This window comes from Callorhinchus milii, unplaced genomic scaffold, assembly GCF_018977255.1.
Source record: "Callorhinchus milii isolate IMCB2004 unplaced genomic scaffold, IMCB_Cmil_1.0 Scaffold18, whole genome shotgun sequence".
Taxonomy (NCBI): Eukaryota; Metazoa; Chordata; class Chondrichthyes; order Chimaeriformes; family Callorhinchidae; genus Callorhinchus; species Callorhinchus milii.
The window spans coordinates 494,996-521,141 of NW_024704759.1; the positions used below are offsets into that span (position 1 = coordinate 494,996).

Consider the following 26,146-nt stretch of genomic DNA (forward strand, 5'->3'; position numbering starts at 1 on the left):
ATTAAAATGTACTTTTACAGTTTCTGTGACTGAAATCTTAAATTTTGTGATTTTGATTTGTTCATAATAATAACAATCCTTGCATTTGATACAGCGCCTTATCACGTCTTCGAGACATTTCAAAGGGCTTCACAGGATACACTGTAAAGTGAAATGACTGCATATTTTGTGGGTGAAACGTCACAAGAAATACCACAGCCAGTGGCTGGGAATGAAGCAAAGCTCCAGTCTATAAGATCAATGTCACTGTTTACATCTAGGAAGTTTAACCAGAAAGTTTGAACGGTGTTGAATACTGTGCTGGTTCCCAGTAAAGACACTATGTGGCGCTACAGAATAGTACAACTCACACAAACCAGCCCTTCTCTTGCTTTACAGACTGCTGTGAGCATTGATTCAGTGACTAAATTGCTTCCAGCACTAAAATCCATGAGGCCCTGTCCCTGTCTTCAGTAGGAATCTCAAGGGAAGGTGTGTGAGGTCTGGGACATGCCATGTAGTGCCACCGAGTGAGTGGACAGGGAATTTATCCAACTCAGATAAGTAACTCACTACTAAATATCTCATTACTGCCCCGAATCCAAAGCTGCTGAGTTCAGCTTCCATTGACTGTTTATTTTGTGGACGGAACCCGGCAGCCAACAGCGCACAGCGGTGTCCCACAGTCATGGATTGAAGTGACCAAATTATTATTATTTTTCATTTATTTTTTGAAGGGATTATTACCCCCGGAAAAGCGATTCTCAATCAACTAACAACTGGGTTCCTAATTACTGCTGGTAAACAGAGGCGTTTGGAGTAAGGAAACTTGCCCAACGTTTTGCTCTGCCCAGGAATTGGACCCAGGTCATCTGGCTTGCGAGGCGAGGGCTGTAACCACTGAGCTACACGACTAAAATGAATAAACAGCCACATCCAAACAATTTGGTGATGGATTTGAACGCTTCTGCACCAGAGTTAAGTATGTTTGGAATATCAATAAGTCAATCAATCTTCTCTTTCCAGCGGTTACTCAGGATCCAGAAAATAAATGGGATTCTCAGACCAAGGATTTTCCCATCTACCACAGAAAAAAATCAATATATAAATCCCACGGCAATCCAAATGATTTTATTAAGAAAATTTGTACAAATTACATTTTTTTTGTGGTTTTATTTTACGCAAGAAATGTGAAACATACTCTTAGTGTCAATTATTGTACAATAACTGTATTTCCGCTGTCTAGCAGCCATGTGAGCGAATAGCTTATCCTTTCTGTGTGTTTTTTTAATTAAAAAAATTCAGGCGAAATTATACTGGCCAGCGAACAATCATTCGCATCGGGTTATTTTCTGAACACAAGGTGATGAGTTCCACTCTGTGGAGTCCTGTAGCTCAGTGATTAGAGCACTCGCTTTGCAAGTTCAATTCCAGGCAGAGGGCGAACCCTTGGGCAAGTTTCCTTACTCCACACAGAGCCTAATAATAATCCCTCCAAAACCAAAACCAATAATAAATTTGTCATTTTCAATCTACGACTGTTTGTGGGACATTGCTGTGCGCAATTGGCTGCCGCGTTCGCCCACAAATATACAGTCAATTCACTTTACAGTATATTCTGTGAAGCGCTTTGGGATGTGCTCCCGACGTGAAAAGCGCTATATCAAATGCAAGGATTATTATTATTATTATTATTATTACCCATCCAGTGCCAATTATGAGGGATTCCTTATATCTTATGAATGACAGTTTAGACAGCATTGTTTGTATGTATTTTTGTATGTTTTGCCCACAAAATACACAGTCACTCCACTTTACAGCCAATCCTGTGAAGCGCTTTGAGACGTGTCAACCGTGTGTGAAGGCGCTGTATCAAATGCAAGGATTATTATTACAAAATAGTCAGCAACATCCGTAGAAGGTGTTTCATACAGTTTCACACTCGTTGTGTCTTACTTGTGTTATATGTGCACACCCAGGATCCTACCCCTTGTGAAGGTCGCTGTATAAACGCACCGTGCATTTCCTGAGCCATGTAGATCCACGTAGTGTAGTCCAGGGCACTGCTCTTTACAGACCAGCCAAACATTGGGGGAAGGGCTCCTGTTATTTCTGCGGCCAAAGTCCTATCGTTAGGGAGGTTCGAGCTCAATGAACAGCGGGAAGTTTGCTCGATCGCGATCTCAATGGCAAGCGGTACAGTTTTAATTGGTTAAACACCTGCAGTTACTCCAGTGTACACTTTGAGCTCTCCCCAAACCTTGGTTCTGGGCAACCTGTTCCCAGTTACTGAGGGAGCAAACACATTCCATTTGACACAAACATTTGCATGTGTATTAATATGGAACTATGTGGCCTTTCACATGTCAGAGACCAGCTGAGAAAAAATCAAATGGGTGAACGCAAAATCTTTCTTTAACGAAAGGATAATTAGTGCTCTGGGAAGCTAACCCTCGTGAACAGCGCTATATAACTACGTTGTTGGTTTTGTTGTAATTAACAGCTGGAATAGATTGTCAGGAAGGATGGCTAAGGCACAGATATTTGATGTAAGAAAGAGATGGATGCTGTGGATTGTTATTGTGGGAGAATGCTATTGAGTCAAAGATTATATTGTTTGAAAGACCTTCATACTTTCTGGACAAACAAGATCGGTTTGTGGCTCATATTGGTTTGGCTGCTGATTAAAATAAGTATTTCTTTGAAGAACTAATGGAACTTAGTTTTAATTTGAAACCATCTGCAAACTTCCTGTCTCACGTTAAACCACAATAACTGTCACAAAGTGACTGCAGCCCCTTAAAGAGAGTCGTATGAAGAGAAATATGAATAACTTAGCAGAGCTGACCTTCAGATCACACGCGGTTACTGGGTGGTCTCGGGTTATTGGTCCCACGTTTACCAGCCCCAGTTGTGAAAGTGGAATTAGTTGGTGGAGCATTACATAACCACAAGACCATAAAAAAGGTGTTTACAATAAATCCTTTAATGAATTGTTTATTGTAAGAGTGAAATATTTGCACGTTAAACCACAGGCCAACCCATAGGAAACTGCTAGATGAAAATCTGAATTGCTTTTATATATAATGGCAGTTCTCAATATGAAGTTAACAGACGTGGAGTCCTGTAGCTCAGTGGTTAGAGCACTAGCCTCGCAAGCGAGAGGACCCGGGTTCGATTCCCAAGCAGGGTGAAATGTTGGACAAGTTTCCTTACTCCACACACCTTTGTTCACCAAACAATAGGTAGGAACCCGGTTGTTAGGTGATTGGCAGAGTTTCCAGGGGTAATAATCCCTTCTGTAGTTTCTATCTTTTGGTTTGTGAACCCTGAGGTACAGTTCAGACAAAGACTAGACCCAATGTGGTACAATCAGTCTAGTTTATTAATTAGTGAGAAGTAGCAATCTTTAACAGTTAAAGGCTTTATGCTTACAACTGTAGACTACAATTTGCAGCAGATGAATCAGTTGATAGATCATGTTGGAAGAGATGGAGAGACCGACTGGATTTGAGTGCGTTGATCAATTGAGTGCGTTGTGGACGGTTTTCTTCTTGGTTGTGGTCACTGTAGCTGCTCCGTTCCCCAGCTCGGCTCTTCTCATTCTCCTCTGAACCTGTGTAACTTTATACTGTTCCGAGTCCCAACAAATCTGCACCTGAGAAATCTGTCCCCTGGCCTGTTTGATGCCATTCATCACTGATATTCATCAATGCAAAACATCTTCCATCCTGACCAGCTTCCGTTTCAAAATCATAGGAGTAATCAGCGCCCAGGTCCAAACAGATTGTCTCCACCGTTCCTTTTGATCTTTGACAACCTTTGGAATTCAAAAGCATAACTGCCTTGTAGTTTATACACTAAACAATCCCGCAATGCTCTGCGCCTTTATTGGTTCATTCCACGTGAACTCTGGGATAGCTTACACTTCAATAAAATATTTTTTAAAAGCTCTGTGTGGAGTCCTGTAGCTCAGTGGTTAGAGCACTCACTTTGCAAGTGTGAGACCTGAGTTCCATTCCAGGCAGAGGGCGAAACCTTGGGCAAATTTCCTTACTCCACACAGAGCCTAATAATAATCCCTCCAAAACCCAAAACAATAATAAAATTGTCATTTTCAATCTACGACTGTTTGTGGGACATTGCTGTGCTCAATCGGCCGCCGCGTTCGCCCACAAATATACAGTCAATTCACTTTACAGTGTGTTCTGTGAAGCGCTTTGGGACGTCCTCCCGACATGAAAAGCGCTATATCAAATGCAAGGATTATTATTATTATATTATGTACTATTCCGTGTCCGAAGGGTTAATTGAATAGCACTTAGTGATTTTTACTCTGTGAGGACAATTTCAATTTTTAATGAGTTTAGTTTATTTAAAAGTCCCTGCCATGGGAAATTGGTTCAGTCCCTGGAGAAATGTTACATTAATATTTGCCAGAGTGTTTATTTACTGCATGATTTAAAACTCCTATTACTGTATTTTAGTTAGATATTTCATTTGGTTTTATTCAGACTGTTCAGCAATAAGGCTGCATTCAAAAAAACTGATTATTTTTTGCTATGCTGCAATTAGAAAACCTTAACTTCATAATAATAATCCTGGCATTTGATATAGCGCCTTATCACATCTTCGAGCCGTCTCAAAGCACTTCATAGAATGTACTGTAAAGAGAATTGACTGTATATTTTATGGGCGAAACATGGCAGCCAATTGCGCACAGCAGCGTCCCACAACAGTCGTGGATTTAGTGACCACATTATTATTTTTTTTAAAAAAAGGATTATTATCCCCGGAAAATCGACTAACAACTGGATTCCTACTTACTGCAAGGTAAACAGAGCCGTGTGGAGTAAGGAAACTTGCCCAATGTTTCGCCCTGCCCAGGAATTGAACATGGGTCTTCTCACTTGCGACTGCTCTAACCACTGAGCTAAAGTACTACAGAAATATACTTCATGAATACTTTTCACATAGTAACTTTGTGTATATTTCCCCAATTGCTAGACGTTTGCTGTGAGAGAAATTTATGACACTGACCTTTTGAAATAATTGAATACTTTCAGTGCAGGAATGGCCCTGATAAATTGTTAATTTATTTTACACGGACTGTAGTGTGAAATTGCTACAAATTGGATTCGTGAACAGTTCGTAACCTTTCTCAGCGAAGCTGTGAGTAAACTGAGATGAAATTTCAAATTCAAAACCACACGTTAGCTGCACAGATCCAATTTCATATGAACAGGAATAGGCCATTCAGCCTGAGCTTGAGCCTGTTCAGCCTTCTATAGGATCGTGGCTGATCTGTATCTCAAGTCCAATTATTCGCCCTTGCCCCATATCCCTGACAAATAGCTATCCACCTCAGTGTTGAAGATGTGAATGGATCCACAGCCTTTTGGGCGAGAGAGTTCTAGATTTCCACTGATCTTTGGCTGAAGAACTGCCCCTGATTTCACTCCTAAATGGCTGAGCTCTAATTTTAAGATGATGCCCCTTGTTCTGGATTCCCCACCAGAGAAAATAGCTGCCCTATCCAATCCCTTTAGTGTTTTAAAAACCTCAATTTGATCAGCCTTTCAAAGTTTAAATGCCGTTCGGTTTGACTTTTGCACCAGAAATAAAATGGGATATTTCTGATGGACGAGGAGATTGAAATGTTCTAGTTGAGGTGTTTTAAGATGTTTAAACTCCTGATGTGAGGCTGGAATAATCCAAAGACAGAAGGAAGTTTCTTCCTCACTTTCAGAACATTGGCTCCCCCCGGCAGCAAATTGGCCTCAGTGACCCTAGATGAGGAAGGGGAAATATCCATGTTTCTTGTTCCTGATTACTATATAATAATAATAGTCCTTGTGTTTGCTATAGCACCTTATCACATCATAGAGACGTCTCAAAGCGCTTAACGGAATATAGTGTAAAGTGACTGATATTTTGTTGACGAAATGTAAGTTGTTCTTGTTGAAATGTGGCAGCCAATTGTTTACAGCAGTGAATGTCCCACAAACAGTCCTGGATTGAATCACACAAGTTTTTTTAAGGGATTATCATCCCCGGAAAGTAATCCGCCAATCAATTAACAACCAATATACAGTCAATTCACTTTACAGTGTGTTCTGTGAAGCGCTTTGGGACGTCCTCCCGACGTGAAAAGCGCTATATCAAATGCAAGGATTATTATTATTATTATTACCGGGTTCCTATTTACTGCTGGGTAAACAGAGGCGTGTGCGGAGTAAGGAAACTTGGGTTTTGCCCTCCCTGGGAATGGAAACCTAGGTCTCTCGCTTGTGAGGCGAGGACTCTAACCACTGAGCTACAGGATTCCACTTTCCAGTGAAACTGCAGAAATGTGTGTATTTCTGTACTTGATTGTAAACTCCACCTACAACTTCACAGTCAACCGGATCAGGCGAACCAGACCCAGCAGGGGGGCAGCATCTGCAGTGGAGGAAGAGAATAGTGTTCCCCCCACCCCCCCCATACACATACACACACACCCACCCACGCGCACCCACACACATACACACCCACACGCACCCACACACATACACACACACACACCCACACACATACATACACACGCACCCACACACACACACCCACACGCACCCACACACACCCACACACATACACACCCACACACATACACACACACACCCACACGAACCCACACACACATACATACACACCCACTCACACAAATACATACCCACATACATACACACCCACATGCACCCACACACACATACATACACACCCACATGCACCCACACAAACATACACACCCACACACATACATTGCAAGGATTTGATATATATTATCATTGCTAATTGCTGCAGGAATCTACTTTAATCAGCAAATTTAGATTGAATGATTGTCAGCTTCAATGCTGAAGATATTCTTCTTTCGCTGTATATTTGTGCAGAAAGCATGTCACAGACAAACTGGTCAAAAGGGTTGGAATAATAAATGTGTTGACTCCGGCCACCCATCCTCACAGTGCCGTCCGCCTCACTGTCCTCACTGCCTCAGTGACCGGGAAATCCTCTCAGACTCAGTGTGTCCCCTGTGGGCAGAAGGCAACTTATTCAACTTATTGAGGGATTCAAGCAATAATACTCTCAGCAATAAGGTAAACCCAATACGTCCCTCCAGGGAGAGAGAGAGAGAGCGCATTCCAGTCCAACAATCTATCGCTGGGATTTCCATGTATAGGTGGGAGGCATGGAAATCTCAGCTTGGTTTGGAGACTTTTAACAACAACAATAACAAATTTCATTTATAGAGCGCCTTTCACGTTGGGAGAACGTCCCAAGGCGCTGGACAGTTGGGTCAGGACCCGAGCAGGGGGGAAATGGTCAGGGTGAGGGGAGGGAAGGGAGGGAGCGAGGAGGGGGGAAATGGTCAGGGTGAGGGGAGGGAAGGGGTGAGGAGGGGTGATGGTCAGGGTGAGGGGAGGGAAGGGAGGGAGCGAGGAGGGGGTAGAGAGTCGAGAGCGGAGCTGAAGACACGGTCAAAGAGAAAGGTCTTGAGACCGGCCTTGAAGGAGGAAAGGGAGGAAGCGGTGAAGGCACTGGGGATGGAGTTCCAGAGCCTCGGGGCTGAGAGGCTGAAGGCCACCGATGGTAGGGCGGTTGGGGCGGGGGATGTGGAGCAGACCAGAGCCAGAGGAACGGAGGGTACGAGCAGGTAAGCAACGGTGATGGGTTTCCGTGTGTGTCAGGCACTCAGCTGAGAAAGAAAACAACACTGCGGGCGGGGGAGTGGGACTGATTATATATAACAATATAATAATAATAATCCTTGCATTTGATACAGCGCCTTATCACGACTTTCAGACGTCTCAAAGCGCTTCACAGAATAGACTGTAAAGTGTCGACTGTATATTTGTGGGTGAAACGCGGCAGCCAATTGCACACAGTAGTGTCCCACAAACAGTTGTGGTTTGAAAATGACCAATTTATTATTGTTTTTGGTTTTGGAGGGATTATTATTAGGCTCTGTGTGGAGTAAGGAAACTTGCCCAAGGTTTCGCCCTCTGCCGGGAATTGAACCCAGATGTCTCGCTTGCAAAGTGAGTGCTCTAACCACTGAGCTACAGGACTCCACTGCGCAGCTCATCTAAAGCGCCTACACAGGCACGATGGGCCGAATGCACTCCTTCTGTGCTGTAATATTCTACAATTTTATGAATGCCAGTAGTGGCATATTTTATAAAATGGCGGTACTGTAATGACATTTAGTTGGAAATTCCGGCTCACCAGACTGGCTCTCCCGCCACATTAGTCCGGCTAGCTGGGGTTCAGTCTAAATGCTAATTTCACTGCCGTATGCCATCCAAACTCTTACTTACAGGCAAAGCAACATAAACAGCACATCTTACAATAGCTGTCGGTTTCACAGTTATTTACTCTCATGTCCATCTGTTCCGTTCACCACTTCTTCACTCTCAACAGCTGGGGGATCGAGAGTGGGCAAAGCTTTTCTCTGACAAATTGATATTAGAACCTTCTCCTTACATTCAAATCAAAACTCGCTCCCTCTCTTACTTTAATGTGTCCCCAGGAACTCACACCAGGCCTCAGGCTTTCTACATTCTAATAATTTCAAACAAAAATGCAGCAACAACAACTTGCATTTACACAGCAGGGCAGCGTCCCAGAGCTGACAGTGGAGGAGCAAGACTCCAGGCTGGGGGGAGGAAGAGGTGATTGTAAGCAGTCAAAGAGGAAGGTCTTCAGGCGCGATCTGAAGATGGGGAAAGAAGGGACAAGGCAGAGGGATAGAGGGAAAGTGTTCCAGAGCTTCATTTAATGTAGCACTCTTCACCCGAGGTACGTCTCAGAGCGCTTAACCACTACTTGACTGATCTCTCTCATCTTACTGGAGAGGCTTCAGCAGTGAAAACCATGGATCTTCTCTCCTTCTCCCTCCCCGTCAGTCTAAAGGCAATGATAGGACAATAATGCACAGTAGTTTGACCAATTTGAATCAATAATGTTTCTATTTGAAAATGTACAATAATAATAAATAATAATCCTTGCATTCGACACAGCACCTTATCACGTCTTTGAGACGTCTCAAAGTGCTTCACAGAATATACCGTAAATTGAATTGACTGTATATTTTGTGAGCAAAATGCGACAGCCAATTGCACACAGCAGCGTCCCACAAACAATCGTGGATTAAATGACCAAATTGTTATTATTTTTTATTTATTTATTTTTTGATGGCAATATTACCCTCGGAAAAGCGATTCGCCAATCGATTAACAACTGGGTTCCTACTTACAGAGGCGTGTGGAGTAAGGAAACTTGCCTAACGTTCCGCTATGTCTGGTAATCAAACCCAGGTCTCACTTGCAAGGCAAATGCTCTAACCACTAACAACATCATATGATAATTGTACAGTGAGGGCACTTCACGTCAGAAAAACGTCCCAGGGCACAGGACAGTTAGGGGATTTTGGACTCGAGTTGGGAGTTGGGGTCAGGAGGGGTGGAGTGCAGGGGGGGTGGGGGGGTGGGAAGGTGGGCGAAGGCATGGTCGAAGAGGATGGTCTTTAGATGGGACTTGAAAGAGGCAAGAAAGGGGCTGAACCAGAGGGATTACTGGAAAGAGTTCCACAATGTAGGTGCAGAGATGCTGAATGCCCGACCACCAATGCTGGGATGGGAAGTGTGGGGGACCTGAAGCAGCCGGTGTCTGCCGAGCGGAGGCAGAGGACAGGCTGATATGGGATGAGGAGGTCGCAGGGGTGGGGGGAGCAAGACCATGGAAGCCTTTGAAGATAAGAACAAGGGTTTTGTACTTGATTCTCTGAGGGATGGGGAGCCAGTGAAGCCGGTCCAGGAAGGGGGGTGATTAGGTGACTAAGGTATAGGACTCCTTGTCAAATCTTTAACTAATTGAGAGCACAATGAATATTGTTAAGAGAAATACCTGGAAGTTCAGGTCAAGGAAGGGACCTGTAGTCTTTTCTTGAATATAAAATGACTTTATTACTGATGGGAGGAGGGAAAATAAATCAAAACATAAAGCATATGAACTCAAAGGCTGACTGACTGCTGGTGACAGAAACACACTTTAAAAATCTGTATAAAGCTCACCTTCCTGTTAAGAACATCAACAATGTCTGATGCACTTTAATTTTTTTTAAATAGACTAAACAGTGTCAATCAAAAAATTAAATAAATGGACAAATGGCAGAAAATTAATATTAAAAAGCTACGAGAATGCATCTATAAAAGGTCCTAATTCCTGGTGTTTTAACAAAAACAACAAAAAAACATTTGGCATTTTATACACAAATGTTAACTTTTCTCTAACAAGCGATCAGACATTTTGCTACAGTAAAATTCCCGATACAAAAAAAAGCTTCTTTTTTATAAAGTAAAATCACAGAATAAATTTTCCACACACAAGCTTCTGTAATTGTTCATCACATCTAGGACATTTAGTAAATCTACTGAAAAACAAGGAATCAAATATATGCTTTCTCGACGCTTCACATTTAGACCGTGTTAAACGTCTGCACCATTTGGAATTTTCAAGTCCTCAGAAATCATCAATCAAAAGGGCTTCTCAATAAGATCCACAGATCCCTTCATCATCAAAGTGGGCTGTGAACTCAGTCTTTCTGCACAGTTTAGAAGTGAGGTGGAGAGGGTTGGGGAGGGTGGGGAGTGGGGGAGTAAAGGGGGAAATCATAATAATCCCTTAAAGGTAAGACCACAAACACTAGGCTGAAAGTCCTGAATCAACCAACCACAAAAGCAGTCACTATGGTAGCAGTTGAGAGCAAAGCTTGTGGCAAGCAGAATATTCTCCTTCATTTAACAAGAGCTAAATTGCCCCTTTTTATCATTTTTATTTTTATGTTGAACAGACAGAGGGTTAGAATCCTAAGGGAAGGTAAGTGCTCTGACAGGCAGGGTGCAGGCCTGTGTTTCTAAGTGCTTGACGGCTGCCTGGGCTACATTCCACAGCATTGCCAATGTGTGGGGCATCCAATGGTTTGGTCACTTTCTGGGTGTTGTCCTTGTAGAGGAAATGATGTCTTGGATTCAGGTGAGGTAGAGTGGTTTCTCCCTGGGGATCATTCTGCAGAGGCAAGAGAAGGAAAGGCAGAGTTACTGAACAAAATAAAGTTCACTTGGTTTTTAAAATTAAAAAAATCAGCACCTTTGCGTTATATTCATCATGTATCAGAAGATTTTATTTCACAAAACAATAATTGTCCAAACTCGCTGAGAAATGTGCTATTTTTGGAATTGAGTAAAGACTCGACTGGACTGTACACAGTATGTGTGAGAGCTGGGCTTCATGCACAGCACCTGCTTGTTGGATGCTCATCAGTTTTGCTTGATCCCAGCTCAATCCATCGCTCTGTTTACCCTAAATAATCAATCCCCAGGGGCACCCCATTTCTCTTGATTCACACAGAGGAACAGATACACACACAGACATCCCCCCCACCCCACACACACAGACACACACAGAACTATACCCCACCCACACACACAGGAGCTTGCTCTGTGAGACCCCGAGTCACACAAGTTTACTCTTTTAATTCCGAGCCTGGAATTTTACACACAGTCGCAGGCTTCTCCCTGGTCACCTCATTTAATACCCACAGCCACACAGGATTGACTTAATAATAATAATAATCCTTGCATTTGATATAGCGCTTTTCATGTCGGGAGGACGTCCCAAAGCGCTTCACAGAACACACTGTAAAGTGAATTGACTGTATATTTGTGGGCGAACGCGGCGGCCGATTGAGCACAGCAATGTCCCACAAACAGTCGTAGATTGAAAATGACAATTTTATTATTGTTTTGGGTTTTGGAGGGATTATTATTAGGCTCTGTGTGGAGTAAGGAAACTTGCCCAAGGTTTCGCCCTCTGCCTGGAATTGAACTCAGGTCTCTCACTTGCAAAGCGAGTGCTCTAACCACTGAGCTACAGGACTTGTTCTTGTGTTGGAGATGATGTAGGGGCCCGTCATGTCCCTGTGGTTTACCTGCAGCGGTTGCAGTGGTTGAGGCCACACTCGCTGCTGCAGTATTCAGTGTCCCACTCAGTGCTTGGCACGGAATGATTGGAGCCGCCGGCAGCAGGCGATTGGGCAATCGGGCTTTGATACTCTGATGACATGTGAGCATAACCCTGTGGGAAAAGGGGAAGGTTATTCATCAACTTTTTTACTCTCTGGACTGAACATTTCATTGTTTTTATAATTTATAACCAACAATAATGATGCTGCCACTTGGACATTTCTGCACTTCTTTCTAAAGGAATGTTTTGGCACAGCATCAACTGTTAGTCTGTTTGTGGTTGGGTAAAAAAGCATCAGGTAATGAACGACAGATTTAACCTGGATTCTGACATCGAGTTACATTGTGGTCTGGCAGAGAACATAACAATAATAATAATAATCCTTGCATTTGATATAGCGCTTTTCACGTCGGGAGGACGTCCCAAAGCGCTTCACAGAATATACTGTAAAGTATATTTGTGGACGAACGCGGCAGCCAATTGCGCACAGCAATGTCCCACAAACAGTCGTAGATTGAAAATGACCAATTTATTATTGTTTTTGGTTTTTGGAGGGATTATTATTAGGCTCTGTGTGGAGTAAGGAAACTTGCCCAAGGTTTCGCCCTCTGCCTGGAATTGAACTCAGGTCTCTCGCTTCCAAAGCGAGTGCTCTAACCACTGAGCTACAGGACTCCACGACAAGGGAGCTCAGTCCTCAACATAAGAACATAAGAATTTGCTGGTGAAGGAAGACCAAGGTCCATTTAGTTCACCTTCCACCATCCTGGCAGTCGCTTGACATGTCGTGTCCCAAACTATATACTGTATCCTCCAAATATTATTTTCTAGCAGAAATCTATCTAATTTGTTCTTGAAACAAACAACACTTTCTGCTTCCACCGTCTCTCTAAGGAGCCTGTTCCATAAGTTTATGAACTCGCTCACTGAAAAACAAGTTTATATAGAGAAAATAATTAAATAACAGGAAATAAAATATAGATGCAAGCAAGAATATGGAAAAGAACAGAAGTAATATTGCTATAAGGTTATAAATTCTGTATGTAGTTTATAACAATATTGCAGTAATAACAGTAATACCATCAACATTCCAGTCGCATTATTACTGCAATATTAATTATTTAACCTGTGAGGTATATAATGCAAACAATATCTGGATTGATGGACTGAATTTCCTGGGATAATAATCATAATTATCATTTGCATTTAATACAACATCTTATCACGTCTTTGAGACTCTTCAAAGTGCTTCACAGAATATACTGTAAATTGTCTGTATATTTTGTTGGTGAAATGCAGCAGCCAATTGCTCTAACCACTGAGCTACAGGACTCCATGATGGGGTTACCTGCTGGCCTGGTGGGGAGTGAAGCTGAGATGGGACCTGCAGTGGCATCTGGCTGGAGATGATTGGCTGGTTCTGCATGGGGATAGGCTGGCTGAGGATGGAGCTCTGCTGGTGGAGCTGCTGGTGGAGGGAGAGCTGCTGGTGGATGGGAGGGCTGATCTGGAGAGGAGGTGGAGAGGCACTCAACGGTGACATCATTGACTTGGCCGGGAGGTTTCTGGAGAGGTTGTGGTGAGAGGGGTCAGAATACGTCTGCAGATCTGTCTGAGGGAGAAAGGAGTTTGGTCCAATATAAGGTGAGGAGCCCTGAGGCATGGAGTACAGTGACTGTTTTGGTGCCATCATGTGCGATTGCTGAGACGTTGGCCCACCCTTTGTGTCCACTTGGTCACTGTAGCTCTGTAGAGGAAAAAGAGAAAGAACATGATTATCCGTGGTGCTGTGTTTCAGCAACTTGGGATGTCCTTCTGATGTGAAAGGCGCTAAATAAATGTAATTTTGTTATTGTTCTTATGTTGTATCAATGTTGAAAGCGGGGGGTGGGGGTGGGGGCTATTCACAGGGGGGGAATGTGACTAAATAAAAGTATCAGAATCTTGATCATGGTAAAGGATGTCAGTCTTGGGGAAGGAACATTCACATTGGGATCACTGTGTGAGGGTCAGACATCCCCAGCTCTGGGACAATATGGCTCAGATGGCTTAAGCAAGCTCTCCCTTCTCTCTCAACGTGTCTTATTCCAAATCTCAGAAGAGGTTGCGTAACCATCCACACTAACCATCCATCTTCATAACCGTTCTCAGTGAGTCTAGATTTACTCTAGAATTATGTAGCATTTCAGAACAGACAGAATTTGGAAAATTCTTACACACAGCCTCAGTCTCCATTATTGTTTAATTCTCAGTTCATTTAAATAACCTTTATTTTCCTCCTTTCATCACTTAAACCTGAGTGTCATACACAGTTACCCTCCAGTACCTTGTTCCAGGGGCCAGAGTATCTGTGAGCCTAGACAGGGATTGCTGGCAGTTTATAAATTCCATTGACAACAACAGATTACATTTACACAATGACTTTCACGTTGGGTGGACGTCCTAAGGTGCTGGACATTCAGGGATTTGGACACGAGCAGGGGGTTAGGATCAGGAGGATTGGAGGGCAGGGAAGGTAGAGGTAGGAGGGTGTCCGAAGGTGTGGTTGAAGAGGCGATTTGGGGCAGGGGGCGTGGGGAAACAGAGTGAAACACAATCCTATCCTTACCAACACAGGGAGGGGAGCTGTGAGCTGTTACCTTGGATACTAAGCTGGCTCTATACGCAGCGAGAGCCTTCAGGTATTCCTTCTTTGCAGCCTCAGTCTTCTTTTTGTATGCCTGCAGGAACACAACAAGCCTGTCACAAAGCAGTCAAACATTGCCCAATTCAGCCACTAACAGTCAGCTATTTGGAATTCTCCTTTTGCTCATGTAGATCATGTGGAAATCAAGTGATATTTGCCATTGATTCTGTATTCTTTCAGGTGATGGCTATTGCTGGAGAAATTGTACTCTTCTTATTTTGATATCAGAGTGCGTCCCTTCAGGGAGAGAGTGTGTTCCAGTTCAGGGAAGCTTGCACGCAGAGGAAGGCTCTCTTTACTACAGCAAGACATTTATGTATTAAACAGCCGGGTGTGTCATATGTGGAAACCCATCACCAGCATCCAAATCAGACAGACAGAGATCATGTGTCTATTCCATCTACACATGGAAATTTGTGGGTGTCTAGAATGGTATGCACACTCTCTCCCTGGAGGGATGCAGTCTTCTTATCTAATTCCAGAGAGTATTAGGCACAGTTTGGCAAGAGCCATGGCTTTGGAAACCCAAAGTGTATTTTAAGGTACCTTTGAAACTGTTTGTGCATTACAGACTAGGCTGGCTGCTGTATTCAGTTATAATAATAATAATCCTTGCCTTTGATATAGTGCCGTCGAGGCGTCTCAAAGTGCTTTATATTTGTGGGCGAAACGCAGCAGCCAATTGCGCACAGCAGCGTACCACAAACAGTCGTGGATTGAGTGACTAAATTTTTTTTAAAAAGGCATTATTATCCCCGGAAAAGTGATCCGCCAATTAATTAAATCAGATTCCTACTTACTGCTTGTAAACAGAGGCGTGTGAGTGGAGTAAGGAAACTTACCCAACGTTTTGCCCTGCCTGGGAATCAAACCCAGATCCTCTCACTTGCGAGGCGAGTGCTCTAACCACTGAGCTACAGGACTCCATGGAGTCCCTTGTGAATTAAAGATTAACTTGGTTATGGCCACAGCATTTATGTGACAGACAGAACAACATTGTTTCTAGCAATGGGAGGGGAAAACTTTTTGATCTGCAAACTAAGCTAAAGCTGGTAACTTTTTAATTTCTGAGCCACTCCCCATAACTAATGAGATACCAAACGACAGAATGTTTCAATAAATTATCATGCTTGACAGTTTCTAATTAGAATGAAGTAATGTGAATCACCCAGAGGAGGAACTGTGAGCATGGGTCAGGGGCTGCAGAAACAAACAGACGAAGGCAGCATATGCTGGGGCTACAGTGGTGGTCTGATAATGTCCCCGCAGAATTACCTGCTAATTGGGACTTAATGAAATGCTCTTGTTTTTGATATATTAATTAAAAAGACAGTATTGCTTTCATTAGCCAAGATCTAAAATCAAAACTACACAAGACTGGCTTGTATGTTGTGTGTTTGATGCACATGAGCTGTTTTTATTGTGGTGTCCTATAGTTCAGTGGTTAGAGCACTCGCCTCACAAGTGAGAGACCAGGGTTTGAGTCCCAGGCAGGGCAAAACATTGGGCAAGTTCCTTACTCCACACGCCTCTGTTTACCCAGCAGTAAGTAGGAACCCGGTTGTTAGTCGATTGTCGGATCGGTTTTCTGGAGGAAATAATCCCTTAAAAAAATGGTTACTCAATCCACGACTGTTTGTGAGACGCTGCTGTGCACAATTGGCTGCCGAGATTCGCCCACAAAATATACAGTCAATTCACGTTACAGTATATCCTGTGAAGCACTTTGAGACGTCTCAAAGACGTGATGAGGTGCTATATCAAATGCAATATTATATTATTATATTATTACTATCGGGAAAACAGGAGTAGAAATGTCACCGTCTCATTAAATGGAGAAGACAGATAAATTTGATACTGGTCAAAATTATTTTATTTTATGTTGGAAACTGACACTGGGCTCTTTCCATTCCCAACCCCCCATCTACGCTTCCATTCTTTTAGAGCGGGGGGGAGGGGGGGGGGGTCTCACCATTCATAATAATAATAAACCTTGCATTTGATATAGCCCCTTATCACGTCTTTGAGACGTCTCAAAGCGTTTCACAGGATGTACTGTAAAGTGAATTAACTGTGTATTTTGTGGGCGAAGTAGTACAGAACTCACATTTTTATATCTTTCTGTGTCAAATTTACATTTGCCCTCTTCTAAAAGCTGGTGCTAAGTTGTGCTGTAACGGAGGCAGGAACCTTGGCAGGCAATGCAATCAGCATCCACTGAGTCAGCACCTCTAGAGTAGGCAGGTAGAATAATACAACTGAACTGCAAGCACTCTTTAACACACATCACATTTGGGCAGTGAATGGGTTAAAATTCTATCAAATGAATTTGTATTTGGTTCAATATATGGCTGTTGGAAAAAGTCTCTGTTGCCTTTGAATGGAGCTGATAGCTGAATGCATCGCAGGCGCTCGCTCCAAGGGTTAAAATAAAAACCATTTCCTGAGCAGGTGTGCTTGAAGCAAAGGCAAGGAGAGGGAGATTGGTAATCTAGTATTCTGCAGCAGCAATTCAGTCACTAGGGCAATCCGCACAACTAAATACCAGGAAATACAGACAATAGCAATGTCTCTGAGGATCCACACACATTCTGGATGAAGGGTTTAGCGAGCAGAGAGATTGCAGGCAATATAATAATAATAATCCTCACGTTGATACAGCACCTTATCACGTCTTTGAGACGTCTCAAAGCGCTTCACAGGATACACTGTAAAGTGGATTGACTGTATATTTTGTGGGTTAGCTGGGTCCTCTTGCTTGCGAGGTGAGAGCTCTAACCACTAAGCTACAGGACTCCACATTACTGCAGATTAACTAACATGGCAAAATGATACCATTAATAGAATCCAAGTAAATCTAGGGAAGTAAAGTGTAAATATCTGCAGTCTCTGCTTTGCCCGCACCTGCTTCTGCTCCTCTCCAAGACCATCCCACATTGAAGCAACAATTTTGGAAACGTCACCAAAGGTAGCGTTGGGGTTTTGGCCTTTGATAGCTGCCTGTGTGTCTCGGAAGAACAGGGCGTAGGCAGACACCGGCTTCTGGGGCTCGTTAGGGTCCTTCTTCTTCTTTTTCTTCTGTGTCTTTGTTTTCTTGCCCAAGTCCGTCGATGGCCTCTTCTCTGTGCTGATCTGCAACGAGAAGAGATGGGTAACAATATGGAGTCATAATTACTCATTCCACACAATCAGTGCTCATTTTCAGTGGTGTATCAACATCATTCTAAAGCCTTGATTTTCAAGAGATCTATATGAAGCCTACGAAGCTTTAGATTGGAGACATGCAGGTCACTAGCCTTAAGCACTGATCTGTATGTTAATTGTGCTGGATTACATGGGGAGCATCACTAGAGGGTTAACTCTAGTAATGCCCGACCAAATATGTGGTTGAAGGAGAATCCAAAATGGCTTTTAAAAAGGGATTAGACAAGCTGTGAAATGGAGAAAAATGAAGAATTGTGGGGAAAAGGTAGGAACGAAGGACTGACTGAAGAGAAAGCTGGTGGTCTGAATGACATTCTTTGTTTGTTACATTCTGTTTGTATGTTACACTTTGTTCCTAAGGGCTCCAGCACCTTCCCTGCATGAGGGGCGCTATTATAAGTGCAAGTTGTTGTTGTACATTGTAAAGCTAGGAAATGGAATGTTTTCTCACTTTGCCAGAAAGCATTCACACCCAGCGTTCCTAACTCAGGTACAGGAAAGGTTAATGGCAGAGGATAGCTCCCTCTATATTGGCTCAACAATGTTCCTCAGCCCAATCCTTCTCCACTTTATCCATGTTGTATTTTCCATACCTGGCATCCTATGGCCTCTCTTGAGGGAGATTCAGGACTGAATTATGAGTCCTTTTATTCTGGGAGACCGCACCCACTAGGAATTGGGTTAAGATTTCCCTCAATCCATTTTGCATCGATACCCTTACAGTCGACTGACAGAGGACACCTTCCACCATTCCATGCACTAGCCACTTCAACCAATATAAATCAGAATTCTTTGTAAGGATTTTCTCTTTAAATCAAGACATTTTAAAGGGCCACCGACTTCACAAAGCTTTGTGTGAAGACACATGGTCATGATATAAGCTGCAGCTACACATTCAGTGTGAGAAGGCAGCCCTCAACGCTCCACAATCCTCATGCCATCCCCTTGAGAGCATATCATTGAGATGCTTGGTGGTGAGATATGTTCCTTTGTGTACCGTGTCTCTTGCCAAACACCTTCAAATGGCCCATCCATCAAGTGTTTGATGAGGGTCAGCGAGCAATATAAATATGGGGAGATCACAGCTGAGTCCTCACTTAAAGTGAAGTTCCAGCCAACAGGAGCAAGAACACTGAGCGACTCTTTCCCATGCGCTCTCTCTACAAGGGTCGACAATTAATCTGAGTGTCCCACGCTTTCTCTCTCTCTCTCTCTCTAGCTCAGGGACCTAAGGTCCAGTGTAGTGGTGCCCTGGCCAAGATCAATGAAGTCAGCAATGATCAGAGAATCAAGGCTAGGACTTTCCAAGTCAGTACATTTCACAATGAGCCATCGAGGGAGCTGAGACGTATCATTCTATTCAATCATCATAATAATAATTCCGGCATTTGATATAGCGCCTTATCACATCTTTGAGACATCTCAACGTACTTCACAGAATACACTGTAAAGTGTAGTGACTGTATATTTTGTGGGCTAAATGTGGCAACTGGTTAATATCAACAATCTAGCTCAGACACCGTCCTACCTGTGTTCAATATTATCTGGGGTCCACAGGGTATAATAATAATAATCCTTGCATTTGATATAGCGCTTTTCACATCGCGAGGACGTCCCAAAGCGCTTCACAGAACACACTGTAAAGTGAATTGACGGTATATTTGTGGGCAAACGCGGCAGCCAATTGCGCACAGCAATGTCCCACAAACAGTCGTAGATTGAAAATGACCAATTTATTATTGTTTTGGGTTTTGGAGGATTATTATTAGGCTCTGTGTGGAGTAAGGAAACTTGCCCAAGGTTTCGCCCTCTGCCTGGGATTGAACTCAGGTCTCTCGCTTGCAAAGCGAGTGCTCTAACCACTGAGCTACAGGACTCCACTATAGAACAAAGAAACTAGTGTCAGGCAGTTAAAAGCAAATATCTGGCTGTACCTTGGACAGGGGGTCGGGCTCCTCTTCATGTGCTGAGCTGGAGGGTGAGGGGGTGGCTGATGTGCTTCCTGGAGGTGAGGGAGAGCCATGAGTGAGAGCACTCCTACCCATGCTCAGGACTCGAGCATTCAGCTGTGAGTAGCTCATGGCGTGCCTTGATGGCATTATTCCTGACCGACTGACCATTGATGGGTGAGGTCCCGAGTCGTATTGGTGACCATGTGGTTGACCCATTTCATGCATCTGGTGAGGAAAAATGAATCGTCAAAGAACACATTAGTGGCACAGGCAAAGAAAATTCATGCTATTAAAATCACAGCTCTGGTACTTTCTCCCCACCCTAATCCATGGTCGTTGCCCCAAGTCCTGGAAAGCCAGGAATGTGAATCCACTGGAAAAACTCTGGAAAAGTGCTCTGTTTGTGGAGTGCTTCAATAGTGGATACATCACATCCTGGAGTAATTGATGGATGAACCTTCTTTCCTCTCGAGTTCCAATCTTTTACTCCATCGTAGCAGGCGATCAACACCAAGACATACAAGAGTGTAACAATGGTTGGGTGAAGGGGGACAAGTCTGAGCTGAACTGCTAAATCGCCACAAGGCTGCTTTGAGGACTGATTGTGTGGATCACACACTATCCCTGGCTGATGGGGTTTAGGTAAGAGTGAGAGGCCTTGTGACGGATGAGCTAGAAACTGGAATAGGATTTGAACCTTCAGGGAACCACTCTGAATATCTCTTGTCTAATAAAATCTGAAGTTTACTTTTTTCCCATTCTTTTACCAGTCAGAGGAATAACTGACTGAAAGAGTGTGCACACAGGGCTGCTGTGTCGTGCTGTCAATCACCATTAGATGGTGCTGTTGTTGTAGATCAATCCATCAGAAAAGACCTTGTTCCCTCAAGCTGACTGTTTGCACATACACTCCATGTAGTGACTTCTCCCACTAGATGGTGGGTCAAACACTTTCATTTCAGAAGTGAAACCGATCTACGGTTCTATAATAATAATAATAATAATCCTTGCATTTGATATAGCGCTTTTCACGTCGGGAGGACGTCCCAAAGCGCTTCACAGAACACACTGTAAAGTGAATTGACTGTATATTTGTGGGCGAACGCGGTGGCCGATTGCGCACAGCAATGTCCCACAAACAGTCGTAGATTGAAAATAACCCATTTATTATTGTTCTTGGTTTTGGAGGGATTATTATTAGGCTCTGTGTGGAGTAAGGAAACTTGCCCAAGGTTTCGCCCTCTGCCTGGGATTGAACTCAGGTCTCTCGCTTGCAAAGCGAGTGCTCTAACCACTGAGCTACAGGACTCCACTATATTCCGTGATACCCAAAGGCAACTGAGAAACAACTCCATCCCCATAGTTCCATTGTTGACCCTTGACTCCTTCCTTCTTCCCCTCCCTTAGCCCAGCAGCACACACCACTGTGCCACACAAGTTCATCACAATCTGCATCTCCGACCTGCTTACTCCCTAACCCACTACCTTTGCTGACTGACTCCAGCCTCCTGCATATCCCTCGTGTCCCCACCCCACCCCGTTCCACCATTGGTGGCTACGCTTTCAGCCACTATGCCCTGAAACTCTGGAACACTCTTCCTCTATCCCTTCACCTACTCCTTCCTTCCCCATCTTCAGATCGCGCCTGAAGACCTTCCTCGTTGACTGTGCCTATGGTCACCTTCCTCCAGCTTGGCTTTGTGCTCCGTCACCTTTGAGCACTTTGGGACAATACACTACCGAGGGGCGTGGTGTAAATAATAATAATAATAATAATCCTCGCATTTGATATAGCGCTTTTCACGTCGGGAGGACGTCCCAAAGCGCTTCACAGAACACACTGTAAAGTGAATTGACTGTATATTTGTGGGCGAACGCGGCGGCCGATTGCGCACAAACAGTCGTAGATTGAAAATGACCAATTTATTATTGTTTTGTTTTGGAGGGATTATTATTAGGCTCTGTGTGGAGTAAGGAAACTTGCCCAAGGTTTCACCCTCTGCCTGGAATTGAACTCGGGTCTCTCGCTTGCAAAGCGACTGCTCTAACCACTGAGCTACAGGACTCCACAAATGCAGGTGGTGATTGTTGCTGTTGTTTTGTGCTGTCTTCTGGTGTCCAGTTATCAAGGTAGACATATGTATTTTGGAATACGTTTGTGTAAATTGATAAGCCAGATACTATCCACACCGGAAGAACAATGGACCTTCACAAGTTCCGGGGAAGAAACAAAATAGTGGACACAAAAAAAAACTTCTGAGGTTGATGGTAGCTCAAATATCCAACATCTCCCATGTCTACCACCATCTTACCCTCAATGCAGCGAAAACTCTCACCTCACTTCTCATGCATAAAAGACACTATATAAATACAAATTGTTGTTGTTAACATCAGAGAGGTGCTGGGAGGCTGAAGGGCATTGGCAAGGTGGCACCAGAGCTCTGCCTTAACCATTCCGAACAAGCTAGAAAAATAATCCTTGTATTTAATATAATGCCTTACTATGTCTTCAGAGATAAATCAGGAAGTAAAGGTTAGGTGATGAAGCTTCATTTTAAAGCCTGTAGATTGAAGGAGGAAGAGAAGATTGGAGGGTGGGAGGGAGGGAGGGAGAAAAGAGTTCCAGAGTCATGAGATCCTGAGAAAGTGTGACGCAGAGGAGGAGATCGTCGGACAACACAACAGCAGCAAGAATTTTTCAGAGGAATCTTTAACAGTTGTACACATTACTAGTCGGAGTGATCACTGGGCCTTTGCTGTTTCCTGGCAACAGTCTGGGGGATGGGAAACTGACAGTGTAATTAATCTGTATCAGCCCAGCACTAAAGTTACCTGAAAAAAATGGAAAATCTTACAAGTCACAGATAAATCTTCAAGCCTTAGAGTGGCCATTGCCTGCATGTGCTCTGGTTGCTTGCAGACACTTCACTTAGAATAAAGAGTTGGGAATGAGAAAGCTACATTACCCCGAGGCCTGGCTCAGACTGAGAGGGTGTGTGACTGGGAGGTTTGTGAAAACTGGTACATATTGCTTGTGAGCAAAGGTAAAACAATGGCTTTGTTTTCAATCTAGTGGCTTTACGCTGGGGCCTCTTACAATTACGTCCTCTTACAAGGACGTCCCAAGGTGCTAGACAGTCAGGGATTTGGACTCGAGCAGGGGATTGGTGTCAGGGAGGGTGGAGGGCAGGGAGGATGGGGTTGGAGGGTGACCAAAGGTGCTATCGAAGAGCAGGGTCTTGAGACATGCCTTGAAGGAGGCAAGGGAGGGATTGAGGTGAAGGGATGTGGGATGGAGTTCCAGAAGTTGGGGGCAGAGAGGCTGAAGGCCCGACTGCCGATCGTGGGCAGGCCAAGCAGGGGATGTGGAGCAGGCTGGAGCCTGCTGAGCGGAGGGACCAGACAGGTCAATATATAGCAAAGGTGTATAAAGTGTACAAACTTAAAAGTGTATAAAATAATAAAGTGTCAGTATAAATTGAGAATTATCACCCCCCCCCACTCCACCACCACCCCCACCCACCCCTCCCAGCAAAAAAAACGAACGAGTACTATAGAATAATTATTTTCGCTGGAGGGTTGTTAGAATGTGGGACCCTCACCACAAATGACTGCTGAAGCCAAGTCTGTAACATTATTGAAAAGGAAATTGGATGCATGGAATTCTCAGCTTGGTTTGGATAGTCTTAAGCAGGTGATGGGTTTCCGCGTGTCAGAAACCCGGCTGGGTAAAAATAAATAAATAAACCCAGTGCCGAGCTCTTATTCTGACCCTAATGCACTGCACACAGAGACTTGAGGAAGAGCTTGAAAGAGACTCAGATGAGCTGTGAAGACATAGACACTGACCACAGGGAGGTGGCTGGACAGCAGATGCCCGTCCTGGCTCAGCATGATTGTCGGAAAGTCCATTCCTGGGTAAGAGTACTGAGGCAGGAAGCCATTGGAGGGCATGGGATGGCACAGGGAATGGTAGCTGGTGTTGGGGTCCATCAGATGAAGAAATGATGGGTCTCCAAGATTAGGTGGCGTGATGGGAGGAATCTCATAGTCTTCATCGCCCAGTCCCTGGCCAGCAAAGGACTGCAAGGAGGAAAAACACATGAATAAATATGAAACATGAATGGAAATGATTACAGAAAGCAACACTGATTCATGATCAAAGTACAGTTTAGAGCACTCGCCTCACAAGCGAGGGGACCTGGTTTCGAATCCCGGGCAGGGCGAAATATTGGGCAAGTTTCCTTACTCCACACGCCTGTTTCCCTAGCAGTAAGGATCGCCTTACAGGAGTTAATATTCCCTCCAAAAAACTCAATCCACAGCTGTTTGTGGGACGCTGCTGTGCGCAATTGACTGCTGCTTTTCACCCACAAAATACACAGTCAATTCACTTAAAAGTATATTCTGTGAAGCACTTTGAGAAGTCCAGAAGGCGCTATATCGAACAACATTATTATTAAACTGTTATTATTAAAAGCCACTGTATTCAGTTCCTTTGTGAATGAAAGGTTGACCTGTTTACAGCCACTGTATCTTTGTGACAGACAAAACTACATTGTTTCTAGCAATGGGAACAAACTAAGTTAAAGCTGGTAACTTTTATTATTATTTCGATGATTCTATAACCTGAACAAAAAAGGACAATACCCTATCAGGATATGGAACAGAATAGCCTTTAATTTCTAAAAGAACTGTCATCTGTTGAGCATGCACAGACACACGTACAGCCTCTAATATATAAAGAGCACAGTTTGCGGCAGATTAGATTTTTTGGTCCATTCTGGAATACAACTTGTATAAAGCTGTTTGGGATGTGACAGGCTTGGCATTTAGGAGAACACTTTTTGAAAATAACACACGTTCCCTGAGGACAAAGTAGTGATTTGTCGAACACTGAAAATAGATAAAAGCTGGAATAGAACACAGGCCTGAATAATAATCCTTGCATTTGATACAGCGCCTTATCACGGCTGCAAGATGTCTCAAAGTGCTTCACAGAATATACTGTAAAGTGAATCGACTGTATATTTTGTGGGCGAAACCCGGCAGCCAATTGCGCACAGCAGTGTCTCACAAACAGTCGTGAATTCAGTGACCAAATGAATATTATTTTTTGAAGGGATTATTACCCCTGGAAAAGTGATCCGCCAATCGACTAAAAAACGGGTTCCTAATCACTGCTGGTAAACAGAGGTGAGTAGAGCAAACTTGCCCAACATTTTGCCCTGCCCGGGAATTGAACCCAGGTTCTTTCACTTAGCAAGGCGAGTACGCTAACCACTGAGCTACAGGACTCCACTTCAGGAATAGAACAGAGTCCTGAATATACCATTTACTGTCATCAGTACTCCTAATGTTCAGCTTTAGGCTTTGTGCATCTGCTGTTGTGTGTTGCTTGCTCCTGATATAAACCCCTCTTTATGCCCCATTGTTTAGTGCAGTTATTTTGCTCTTTTATAAGGGAGCTCTACTGGAGAATGTGCACACATCACCCTCCCTGTAACTCAAGTCACCAAGGAAAGAATTGGCTTAAAAGCGTCTCAACATTTTTGGAATGAGTAAACTAAGTCTGTGATCTGTTGAAGATCCCAGATCTTTGTAAATCGACACAAAGTGGGACAGCAGCTGATATAAAGCCCCTTGTGGAGCCCTTGCTCCTGTCTGGTGTGGGAGCTTGTTGACTCGGTGTATGAAACATGCCCAGAGTCTCAGTGAACACTGGGTAATGAGCGTGAACTACGGCACTACCTCACCCCTCACGCGGCTGAAACTCTGGTCCACACCTTTATCACCTCAAGGCTGGACTATGGGAACTCTCTCCTCGTCGGCCTTCCCGGCCCTCCCTCCACACTGCAGGTCATTCAGAACTCTGCAGCTCGTGTACTGTCCCGCACCAGATTTCGCGCCCACATCACTCCCTCCCTCGCCCTCACCCTCGCCCTCACCCTCGCCCTCGCTCGCCTCCACTGGCTCCCCATCCCCCAGAGGATCGATTTCAAGATCCTCATCCTCACCTACAAGGCCATTCACGGCCTTGCTCCCTCCTACCTCTCTGACCTACTATCCCCCTACCTACCTGCCCGTACCCTCCGTTCCTCTGGCTCCGGTCTGCTCCTCATCCCCCGCCCCAACCGCCCTACCATCGGTGGTCAGGCCTTCAGCCTCTCAGCCCCGAGGCTCTGGAACTCCATCCCCCAGTACCTTCGCCGCTTCCTTCCTTTCCTCCTTCAAGGCCGGTCTCAAGACCTTTCTCTTCAAC

The 26,146-nt window shown here is 44.1% G+C and overlaps 1 protein-coding gene across 2 annotated transcripts in view; it reads right to left on the minus strand.

Moving 5' to 3' along the window:
• Nucleotides 1–9,963: 9,963 nt before the first annotated feature.
• The window catches only part of tox2 (TOX high mobility group box family member 2), a 59,321-nt gene continuing 43,138 nt past the window's right edge, over nt 9,964–26,146 (minus strand). For both annotated transcript variants that reach the window (XM_007911368.2, XM_007911369.2), the window contains exons 3-9: nt 23,734–23,967; nt 19,867–20,109; nt 17,633–17,860; nt 14,682–14,762; nt 13,391–13,789; nt 12,008–12,153; nt 9,964–11,085 (exon numbers count right to left, since the gene is read on the minus strand). In XM_007911368.2, coding sequence (XP_007909559.1) covers nt 11,049–11,085; nt 12,008–12,153; nt 13,391–13,789; nt 14,682–14,762; nt 17,633–17,860; nt 19,867–20,109; nt 23,734–23,967 — 1,368 coding nt within the window. In that variant the 3' untranslated portion in view covers nt 9,964–11,048. The remainder of the gene's footprint in view (nt 11,086–12,007; nt 12,154–13,390; nt 13,790–14,681; nt 14,763–17,632; nt 17,861–19,866; nt 20,110–23,733; nt 23,968–26,146) is intronic.